The sequence below is a fragment of the Hippocampus comes genome, unplaced genomic scaffold (assembly GCF_001891065.2).
Source record: "Hippocampus comes isolate QL1 unplaced genomic scaffold, H_comes_QL1_v1.1 scaffold36, whole genome shotgun sequence".
NCBI classification, from domain to species: domain Eukaryota; kingdom Metazoa; phylum Chordata; class Actinopteri; order Syngnathiformes; family Syngnathidae; genus Hippocampus; species Hippocampus comes.
Genome location: NW_017805695.1, coordinates 337,728 through 349,014, shown reverse-complemented (window position 1 = coordinate 349,014; position 11,287 = coordinate 337,728). Strand labels below are relative to the sequence as shown.

The 11,287-nt window shown below is 40.0% G+C and overlaps 2 protein-coding genes across 6 annotated transcripts in view; both read left to right on the top strand.

The window, feature by feature from the left end:
- The window catches only part of hnrnpll (heterogeneous nuclear ribonucleoprotein L like), a 26,597-nt gene extending 24,724 nt beyond the window's left edge, over positions 1-1,873 (top strand). For all 4 annotated transcript variants that reach the window (XM_019882190.1, XM_019882192.1, XM_019882188.1 and 1 more), the window contains one exon: positions 1,312-1,873. In XM_019882190.1, coding sequence (XP_019737749.1) covers positions 1,312-1,367 — 56 coding nt within the window. In that variant the 3' untranslated portion in view covers positions 1,368-1,873. The remainder of the gene's footprint in view (positions 1-1,311) is intronic.
- A 2,940-nt stretch (positions 1,874-4,813) lies between these two features.
- Positions 4,814-11,287, top strand: part of cdk1 (cyclin dependent kinase 1) — a 15,432-nt gene continuing 8,958 nt past the window's right edge. The window contains exons 1-3 of one of the 2 annotated variants that reach the window (XM_019882193.1): positions 4,814-4,933; positions 5,314-5,399; positions 5,618-5,774. In XM_019882193.1, the coding sequence (XP_019737752.1) occupies positions 5,363-5,399; positions 5,618-5,774 (194 nt within the window). In that variant the 5' untranslated portion in view covers positions 4,814-4,933; positions 5,314-5,362. Of the gene's footprint in view, positions 4,966-5,313; positions 5,400-5,617; positions 5,775-11,287 lie in introns of both variants that reach the window. The other variant, XM_019882194.1, reaches the window with a different exon arrangement.

Sequence of the window (11,287 nt, the reverse complement as noted above, 5' to 3'; positions counted from 1 at the left end):
ATATATATATATATATATTGTGCACCCTTACCGAAAATACTGTAAAAACTCATATATGCATTTCACTCGACATGGAAGATAAGATTCCACATGGGCATTGTTCTGCCTACAGTTATGTCCAGTCAAATTTGGACATTAAAACACCCAACAGCTTTTTTCAGCTTTTCTGGTCATTACGGCAGTAAATGCATGCACACAGGCAAATTCACTCAACGATTACATCGTGACTCCTCTCATGTGACAAGCTTGGCCAGGCCAATATTCTGAGCAACTCTGTGAGTACAGCAAATGAATCACGCGAGGCTGGCAAGTAGTGAGAAGGGTCTAAGGAAGCAAATTTAGGGTAAACAATATTGTGCTCTAAAACAAGCAAAAGGATTAACTATTTTCAAAGGCAAACTTTTGCTTGTCTGAGAGCAAATCAACAAGTCGTTATCCATCCTTCCATCCATTTTCCGATCTGTTTTATCCTCACACGGGTTGTGGGGTGTGCTGCAGCCTATCCCAGCCGTCTTCAGGCAGTAGGCGGGGGACACCCTGAACAGGTTGCCAGCCAATCGCAGGGCACACAGAGACGAACAACCATCTGCGCTCACACTCACAACCAGGGACAATTTGGAGTTTTCAATCACCCTGCCATGTATGTTTTTTGGAATGTGAGAGGAAACCGGAGTACCCGGAGAAAACCCACACAGGCACAGGGAGAACATGCAAACTCCACACAGGAAGGCCGGAACTGGACTCGAACCCGGTGCCTTTGCACTGCGAGGTTGCTGCGCTAACCAGTGGCCCACCGAGCTGCCCAAGTCGTTATTATTCATCACAATTATTTGTTAAATTAAAAAATGATAAATACAGTGGACCTCGAAGCACACTTGCAGATTGGCATCCACCGATTCACCTACTGTTTGTGCAAATTTCTTCCCCCTCAATATTTTTTAAAAGTATGTTCTTTAGTTGTACTTGTTTGGTTTTGTTTTGTTTATTTTGTTTTTTTTTGGGGGGGGGCAATCCCCATTTTTTATGGAAAATGTTTGTTGGTGGTGCATCCCCCGTTATATATATAGATATAGATATAGATATATATAGATATATATATATAGATATATAGATATATATATGTATATATATATATATATATATCTATATATATATATATATATATATATATATTTATTTATTTTTTTAATGCAGTTGAATAGCAATCAGTTATTTGCGGATTTTCTCTATTCACAGGACAGCTGAGTCTCTATCCCCCCGCAAACAGCGGAGTACAACTGTAATGAAAGTATTCTGTGTTTTTCTTTGCAGACGGTTCCAACCCTTACACTCTAAAACTGTGTTTCTCCACTTCATCTCATCTCTAAAGATCCCAAAAAACGGAGGTGACCATCAAATTGGAGAGAGCAAGCATAGACTGACACAAAGTGGATAGTTATGAGCGCTAAGACAATAGACAGTGGTGTGAAAAAGTATTTGATCCCATTCTGATTTCTGTGTTCTTTGTATATTTATCACACACAAAGGTTTCAGTTCATCAAACCAATTTTAATATCACACAGAGACAACCTAAGAAATAAAAAAATACAATAAGGACAAATGGGATTTCGAGATCCAAAAACAAGACTGTCCCCATTGCTGATGTACGTAACATGATTTGGTGATGTACTTCTACTCGCTTTTTATCTTTGTGTGTGTGGTATTGATACTATTACCTACCTGCAAGTCATGAGCATGCTTTCATTGTTCATAATGTACAGTATTATGATTATCCCAACCTTTAAACTAACAAAATGTGTGGGTAAAGTATAGAAAACATTTTGTCTTTATCTTAGGCTTGATGTGGTATTAAATGCATGTTACAGACTTCAAACTGTTCTGGTTGTTTGTTTCTAAAATCGGACAAACAATAACACATTGGGCTGTATTTTGGTAGACTGGCACCCGTGTGCTCAATGTAAAAACAGACGCAAGTTCATTTTGGACTCCTGGGGCTAGACTTGTCCAGCGTTTGGGATCACGATGCGCCTCACTCGGCGTCCCACTGCTCAGAGCTGCTGCTCCCCTGACACACATTATAATTTGGTCACAGAAAGTAGCCTGCACTTGCTGTATAAATGGACGAACGCGTCGTGCCTGCAAGGCGGTCTCCAATTGTCCATGTCATATGTGCGAAAACATCATCGTCCGGAAGGTGAGGTCTTGCAGTTTTTGTGCCAATGTCATGAACGGACCGCAGCGATTCTATTTCTGTTTCCACAATGTCAAGCCGGTGTGCTCTTCGACCAACCTGATTTTTAATGCAAATGAGGGATGGAGGCACCGAATGGCCAGGAAAATGCTACGTTTCATCCCACAATGGTGCAAACGCCTTGTTTCGCCCAAGTCTACATATGCAAAGTCTAGCAAAATACCAAAAGAAAGAAAACTCCACCCATGCACACAGTGATAGTGCACTTTGTGCTAGACTTGCACTGGGAACAAAAAAGGCTCGATCCTCTGTAAGGCCAGATCCGCTTGGCCTCGGCACCACCAGTAGCGTCTGGTCCGCAGACCTGAGGGGCCGGGCAGGTGCGTCAGGGTGGAGGACTTCAGATAATTAAGATGTGGAGAGGCCATTTAAAGATTTGAAAACAAATAGAAGTATCTTAAAATGAACACTCAAATGCACTGGGAGGCAGTGAAGGGAAGCCACAATAGGGATTATGTGCTCCCTCTTACTTACTCCAGTTTGGACGCGAACAACAGCATTTTGGACCAACTTGAAACCTGATCTGTGTTGGCATTTTGCATTTTGATATTTGCCTCATAAAAATAAGTTGAGAAGTTGATTTGGCACATGTGGTTGACAGAACGGGAAAGCAAAATGAGTCAAAAAAGAAAGAAAATTGTGAAAGTGTGTTATCTGCCACACGGACCTTCCTCGAAGATGTCTTATTAATATCAAGTCAAGTACAAGTTTATTGTCAAATGTGCTCTCTGTGTAACATAGAGCAATATAACATTATCCCAGCTTGGTCTTTGTCAATTATATGACTACAGTCGAGTTGTGGCTTTATTTCCATGGTGACAAGTGCATTAACAATACATTCACAGTTATGCCAGTAAGAAAAAAAAGTGTGCCGTGGCTCAATAGAGGTTGGGAATTACTGGGATGGATGGATGGATGGATGGGCAAGTGTGGGGGGATCGATGGATTGATGGATTGGGGGAAAGTGGCCTTCTTTCCCCCGCGTGTTCGTTGAATTTCGGATGAGGAGGATGTTGGTTATCCAAATGTAGGCTGGAGTCGATGAACAGTTTCTTTGAAGCTTTTAATAACAGAATATTCCGGGCACCCGCGGTTTACAGACAATGACTGCCGTGGTCACGAGTGCAAAGAAGCAAGGTATTCACATCATATTTATATCATCAGAAGGGCGCTACCGAAACTCATGGTGAGGCATTAGTTTCTCCTAAACCGATTCTTATCTTGTATCGACTGGCGCATTCCTATGGTCTGTGCGTCTCTCCAAGGTCTCCAGGAAGGAGTGTACCAATTTTAAGTGAAGATTACTTCAAGGACGCAAAGTTACGCTGCGGGCATTGGAAAGTTATACAGCATGACTAAATGAGCAGAATACACACTTCAGTAGTTATGTAGGAAGGTAGGTATGTAGGTAGTTAGGTAGGTAGTTAGCCATCCTCAGAACCTCTGGAACAGGCATGACGAGGTGCCTCTCCCAATGGGCATATTGGAAGAGTAGGTGTTGAAGTGTGTTCAATTTATGTAATTCAGTTTCTGGTGGCACATATTTCAGCCCATAAGGATGAGCTTTCCAGACCACTGGGTTTGGCTAGCCAGGCTAGCTCAAAACGAAAAGACTGTTTGGATAAATTACCTTATAGTTTTAAGAGTGTGACATCTGTTGCAAGAAATGAGCCAAACCAACCGAGAAAAACTGAAATAAACCTTAGTATTTTCACAAAATTCTATATTTATAGATCCAAATGAATGCATAAGAAACCAACTTATGTTGATTTTTTTTTTGTTTTTCAATTTTTTTGTACATTACCTCTTTGTGCTAAACTAAAAGCTGTGAAAACATAAAGTAATTGCAAACTTTACAACAAACACAGTTGTTTGAGTTTGTGAACTGAGTTTGTCTTTTTTTAATTAAATTTTTATCTTACAGTATTTAGTTTTTACAACCGTTTGTAACCTCCCTGACGTGTTTTGTGGATTTTGTATACAATTCAAATGTGTATACAATTCAAATGTTAAACCCGTTGTTTAAATAACGCTTATACACATTGAGAGAGAGAGAGAGAGAGAGAGAGAGATGTGTGTGTGTGTGTGTGTATATATATATATATATATATATATATATATATATATATATATATATATATATATATATATATATATATATATATATATATATATATATACACACACACACACACAAAGAGAGAGAGAGAGAGAAGTGTGTGTGTGTGTGTGTGTGTGTGTGTGTGTGTGTGTGTGTGTGTGTGTGTGTGTGTGTGTGTGTGTGTGTGTGTGTTAGATATCGCTGTGGATGCGGAGGAAGTCTTAGGGTTTGGTCACGTGAGCTTGCGTTCTTGTTTTACCGAACTAAATGTTTTATAGAACGTATTGCATAAAAATGTAACAACATCCACGATGGGATAAATTGGAATAAAGATTGTGAAAAAAATAGGATACGTGGAAAGGAAGTACTTACTGTGAGATAGTTCACAACGCTCAGTTCTCGCGAGCACAGAGCACATGACAGACTGCCGTTTTTGATAGGTGCCTTTGAAAAACGTCGCCGTGGCTCATTGGTCTATTTTGAATCTCACGTTGCATCGCGTCTAATTCGAAACAGCCTGCTCAAGCAAGGGTCTGTTTGTGTATTCTACCAGAAAGAGCGTATTCAACGACACGAGTCAGGTAATGCTTATCGATGTTTCGTAGCGATTTCAGTAAGTAACCTTAAAATGTTGTGATTTCGTAGAAATTTGTATTTAAACGAGTGTTGAGGTCTTCGCGGCTTCATGGGAAGCTTATGATCGTGTTGGTTTGTTAACGTTCGAGGTCCGTAAAATCATAACGAGAAAATACCGAAACAACTGACACAAGAATTTGTATTGTTACAATGTTGAATAACTACCGAATTGTTGTATTTATGCCTATTCAAACACGTAGATTAATTTCTCGGAAAGGTCTTTCCATTCTATATAATACGTTTTGATGGCATGTTAACATTAATCAGTATTGCCAACTAAAATGTGTGTCCTACTAAGGCAAAATTAACGCAAAACGTCCTGCAGTGTTGTTCCAGATCTGACTGCAGTGTTTTCACCCCTCTCACTGGCAGCAATGGACGATTATTTGAGAATTGAGAAAATCGGAGAAGGTTGGTAGAAATGTTTGTTTTACCCTTGAGAGAAATTAAGTTTCATATATGGTAGCTGGTTTGTTTTTATTGCATTACTGAAACGGACTACAGTTCAGGCACGCACATCTATCTATTGACGACAGGGCTCACCAACCATATCCCATCCACTTTACTCGACCAATACTGTACATGTCACTCCAGTCAGTTTTTGTTTCTCCAATGGTGTTTTCTTGCAGGTACCTATGGGGTGGTGTACAGAGGCAAACACAAGCCCACTGGTCAAATTGTGGCAATGAAAAAGATCCGTCTGGAGAGTGAGGAGGAAGGGGTTCCCAGCACTGCGGTGAGAGAGGTCTCCTTGCTTCAGGAGCTGAAGCATCCAAATGTTGTAAGGTATGCTCACTGTGTGCAGAAATATGTGGTCTTCTACAACCCTTTAAAATTGCCACTTACAGTACACTAATTTAATTAGCTGACTAAATTATTTTTAATTTTACATTGATGCATTTTTGGGGGGGATAGGCTTTAAAACCCCTTTTTTTTTTTTTTCCCCTTGGCGTGGGGGCAACAAAAAGTCATCTTGCTTTCCGGCTGGACACATTTGCCTGATCAATGTATTGATTAAGTTTGTTGTTTGTGTAGAATCGGTAGTTGATTAATGGCAACTTGGTGTGTCTGAAGAACAACATGGCACTAGCTCAGTGGTTCTTAACCTTGTTCGAGGTACCGAATCCAACCAGTTAATACACACATTCACCGAACCCTTTAATGCAGGGGCAAACCCAAAATGTTGAAAGAGCCATATAGGACAAAAAAACAAATATGTCTGGAGCCGCAAAAAAATAATAGCCTTCTATAAAACTTACAATGAAGGAAACACATGCTGTATGTATGTAGGAGACTGGACTGTCTCAGAATTGTTTGTTATGCATTCCTTTGTTGTGTGTTCACATACGCCCCCATAGAATTTATTTTGTAATTTCCTCGCTTGATTTTTTTAAATAATAATAATAATAATAAATTTTATTTGTGGGCGCCTTTCTAAGAACTCAAGGACACCTTACATCAAGCAGTTAAAACCACAAATACAATGCACCAAAACAAAATTTTTGTTTTGGTGCATTATTTTCGCTTTTCTTAGTGTCAGTGAAGTGATCATTAATTTCCGTTTTTCATATGCTGTCTTTGAACGCCTCTCGAGTCGAACGAGAAGAGAGAAGGCATGGAGTCGCACGCAGGCGTGTCTGTGTTTGTCGCGACTGTCAAAAGCATAAATAAAGTGTACGTTTTAAAAAACAAACACCACAGCTCTCCTTTTTCGGAGCTGCATCATTTATCTAGATCTATTTGAGCTATATTAGCCTACTATCAAAATCTTTTTCCATTTTCAAACATTTCATCCATTTTTATAAAGCTCCAGGGAGCCACTAGATGTCACTAAAGAGCCGAATGCGGCTCTGGAGCCGCGTGTTGCCGACCCCCGCTTTAATCAATAGCTTCAATCATCATTTGTGTGCCCAGTCACTCTAACTTCTCTCCTGCGCATGACGTGTGTGTGGTGTGCATAAAGCATGTACAACTGAGCAGTGTATGCAGTATTGGAGTTCCCCTTCATGGATCATAATTCAGTGATGAAAGTCCTCCGGATTTTCCCCGGAATTCCGGATTTTCAAATTTTAATGAAAATATCTCCGGAGAATTGAGGAAAAATTGCCTCAAATTAATCCGGATATTAGTTGACAACATTGAACGAAGACGCGTTTAAGTTCGTTGTTTTGCTTTCACGAGCGTAGCCATGTTGAGGCACTAACACTAGTAACAGAAAAGAGATTTTCGTCTCTTTATAACACACTTGCTAAACCCCAGTGGAAAGAATAAAAAACGCCCTGGACAAGACAGTTGTTGTCGTAAAAAATATATTTGGACAAAAAGAGAAACACACAGATTGGCAGAAAAACGTGTCCGTCTGACTTCAAGTGTCGTCTCGGCTAGCTTAGCTTAACTGTTGTCGTGTGTGACGTCGGTTGCGTCGGCGCTGATTGGTTGAAATCAAAAGACGCGCTTGCGTACATGTTGGCGCTGAGGCACGCACAGCAGAGAGCAGCGGACTATCTACTGCTGAGGCGCGCTTCGCTAATACCCTTGCCTCCCATTCTCATGGCCTCGCCATATCTCGGAGATTTCGAAATTTTGGCGAGAACCGAAGCCACAAAGGGTGCACACAAAAGGGAGATAATCATTAAATGTCGAGTATTTGAATAGCGTTTTTTTTTTTTCCAGAATTTTCAGCAAAGTCCACTTTCATCTCTGATAATTGTATTCTTGATTTATTCTTTGCTACATTCAAAAATTTTAACACGACTTACCAATATTCACCTTGCGAACATACGAACACTGTCATGTAGTGACACTGTGCAGTATTCTGATATATCAACATGACATATAAAAACAGCCTACAGTACGGCAAATTACCTATATTCATTTACTATTTTCAATGTGCCAACGGTCGTGGGTTAGACAAGTGGATGGATGATTTTGTAATTCTCGCGCTGCGTAGCCATCATTGGCGATGTGCATAGTGAGTTGCTGTGATCTTCCATCCATCCATCCATCCATTTTCTGATCCGCTTATCCTCACAAGGGCTGCGGGGGTGCTGGAGCCTATCCCAGCCGTCTTCGGGCAGTAGGCACACCCTAAACCGTTTGCCAGCCAATCGCAGGACACACCCAGACGAACAACCATCCACGCTCACACTCACACCGAGGGACAATTTAGATTGTTCAATCAGCCTGCCATGCATGTTTTTGGAATGTGGGAGGAAACCGGAGTACCCAGAGAAAACCCACGCAGGCCCGGGGAGAACATGCAAACTCCACACGGAGAGGCCGGAGCTAGAATTGAACCCGGTACCTCTGCACTGTGAGGTTGACGCGCTAACCACTGGTCCATCGGGCCACCCTTGCTGTGATCTAAAGACTAATCTTATCCCTTCGCGGCTGAAGGCAGAAGCTGTTGTGTATGTAGGCGGTAGTTCCACCTCCACATTCATGATCATCCAATCACACGTTGCTGTTGTCTTTGCGACGTTTGAAAATCATTTCATTTTTGTCAAGTAAAAAAAAAAAAAAATCTGTTTGTATTTTATTTATTAAAATGTAGCATCATCATTTTAATTGAGAATGAACAGTTGATGTCGGTGTAATCACGTCATATTGCTGTCCCCACATGTCACGAGTGTCAGTTCCACCTACATACAATACATTATTCCAATCACAGATGCCAGAAGTGGCCACGTTGAATGAATGCAGAAGCTTGTCCCGCGCTGACAGGCACATTGAACTTTTCCCGAAGACGTAAAAGTATTAAACAATCAGAATGGCCCTTAAAAAAGGGAAACTGCTAAAGGTAGTGTTGTTGGAAACACTTGCCATACAGGAGCAGAAAGATGTGTGTTCTTCCTTGTGGTTTGTAACCAGACTACGAATGTGGTGATATTGTGATTTTTGTCAGACAAATGAGAAAGCACCCACTGGTGATAGTGCGAGCAAAACATTATTTTAAAAAAATGATAGAGAGAAATTTGTAGCAAATTCATCTTTTAAATGAAATTTTGATTTTTTTTTTTAACAGAAAAAGACAAGTTTCCCATTATTGGTATGCTATAATCAACCAATGAATGACTTTGACATAGACAACACTTGAATCAGAATTTTGATGTGTGTGCGTGTGTGTGTGTGTGTCTCGCTCTCTCTCTCTCTCTCTCTCTCTCTCTCGATAGACGCATACATGTTTACAAAATCATATGTTGCAGAGATTTGTTTTGAGCTATTGACAAAAACAGATCAGGTGGTCAAAAATGCAGACTTTGAGATTTTTCCCCAAAATACCCTCTTGAAGGTGTGTTTTTTAATTGCCCGGCAGCTGAAAGTTTAAAACTGTAGTTGAATTGGATGAAAATAACTTGATTAATAAACAGTGTGCATCATTAGCCAATGTGTTTTTCGTTGAAAGGATCTCAGGCTTGAGGATTTCACGGCAACAGTCGTTTCCGGTAGTGTGTCGTTTCTGTGGGATCATTTGTACGGTACCGAAAAATCGTTTCCCATACAAATCACCGCTCACTAGTTGACTGGACGCGATCAAATCTCTCCTGTGTGATCAACAAGATTTCACTGTGCCTGTATGTGTGTTTGTGGTGTAGTGTGTGAGTGTTTTTCTTCTCATCTACGTTCGTGGGGTTTTTCAGTGGTGGGGGGGCCGAACAGATAACGTTATGTGTGCATTCGGGTTGCTATTTTAGTCTGCACGCTGAGAAAGCGCAAGGATGACGTAGTGACATGGCGGCAAAAAAAAACAAAACAGAAAGGTGTATTACTTTTGAGATTTAAGAACTGGGAATGCCAGTCAGATTTTTCATTCGAATCATCTGAAGAAGGGCGTATCACTAAGCTCACGTGTGATGTATGCACAAAACACGAAAGAGAAATATGACGGGAGGCACGATTGCGAGGCAAGCACCTGAGAGACTGTTTCATAACGACTGTTTCATAACGATTAGCCATTAGATCTAATGACCAACTCATTAGATCTAATGGCTAATCGTTATGAAACAGTCTTAGTTATTCTATAAGTTACTAGTTGTAAACATGGTAACTTTATGAATAATACATTCGTCACAAGGTGTAGTAATACAAATTTGAACTGTCGGTAGAACTAACAATGACGTGTGGTAGGTTCTTTGGTCAAATTGATAGATTACACAGTGTATCGTCTTGGGGTTGCAAAGAGGACGTCAAGCAATATCAATACTATAAGTCTAAGTATAGTAATAAGGTTTTTAAAGATTCATCACATGATTTTAATCATTCAATTCCTCTTACATGCTTTTGTGTTAATAAAGGGGGTCAGTAGCCATTGATATGTTTATTTACATAAATAGTACACACACATAATCATGTTAACAGTGTCAGGTGTAAAGCCAAATTTTGTGATATGCTGTAGTCATGATGCCATATGAGCACAATAATGGTGTTAAACAACATATTTTGATCCATTTATTTTATTGAATAAACCTGGAGTACACAGCTGCTGATTTAATGGTCATTGTTAATGCATAGTTTTCAAACATTTACCCTTTAAATATGATGCTTTTGAGTATCAGAATTCTTGATTATGAATATCACTCAAAATAGAAAAATGGGTTCCCATGATGAACGTTTACGGAACCCAAAATTAGTTACCGTGGTTTCTCCCATTGGGTAATCCAACCGCACCGAAAAATGGTTTCTTCCAATTTCTGAAATCCTCAGGCCTGGGATGTATCGCGTCTCAGGAAACCTGCCTTAAAATAACACTTGATTTCCTCGCCTCTAATCTTAACTCACAAATGATTAATTTGAATGGACATAGCAATCAATGAAATTCGAAATACACAATAACCCTCCAGCACAAAATCAAACAGAAGTCAGACTCAAGTACGCCAGTGTTGCCCAACAATGGTCATTAGGTTAACACTTCCTGAACTATTATAAGAAAAGCGAATGTTTCGAATCCACATATAGTTAATTGTTAGGTCCAGGATCTCTTTCTTTCACTTGTCCATTGCTTCTTTTAGTTAAGTATTTATGCCCTACAGCGGGGGTCGGCAACACACGGCTCCAGAGCCGCAGGCGGCTCTTTAGTACCGCCTAATGGCTCCCTGGAGCTTTTTAAAATGTTTGAAAATGGAAAAAGAAGGGGTAGTGAAAATATATTTTTTGTTTGTATATGGTTTCTGTAGGAGGACAAACATTCTTAACATTTTCCAATGTTGTTAAAATATGTCGAATAAATATTACATTTCAACATTTCTGTCAACGAAGATTTGCGTCATACATAATACCTGTATGTGTATATATATATATAT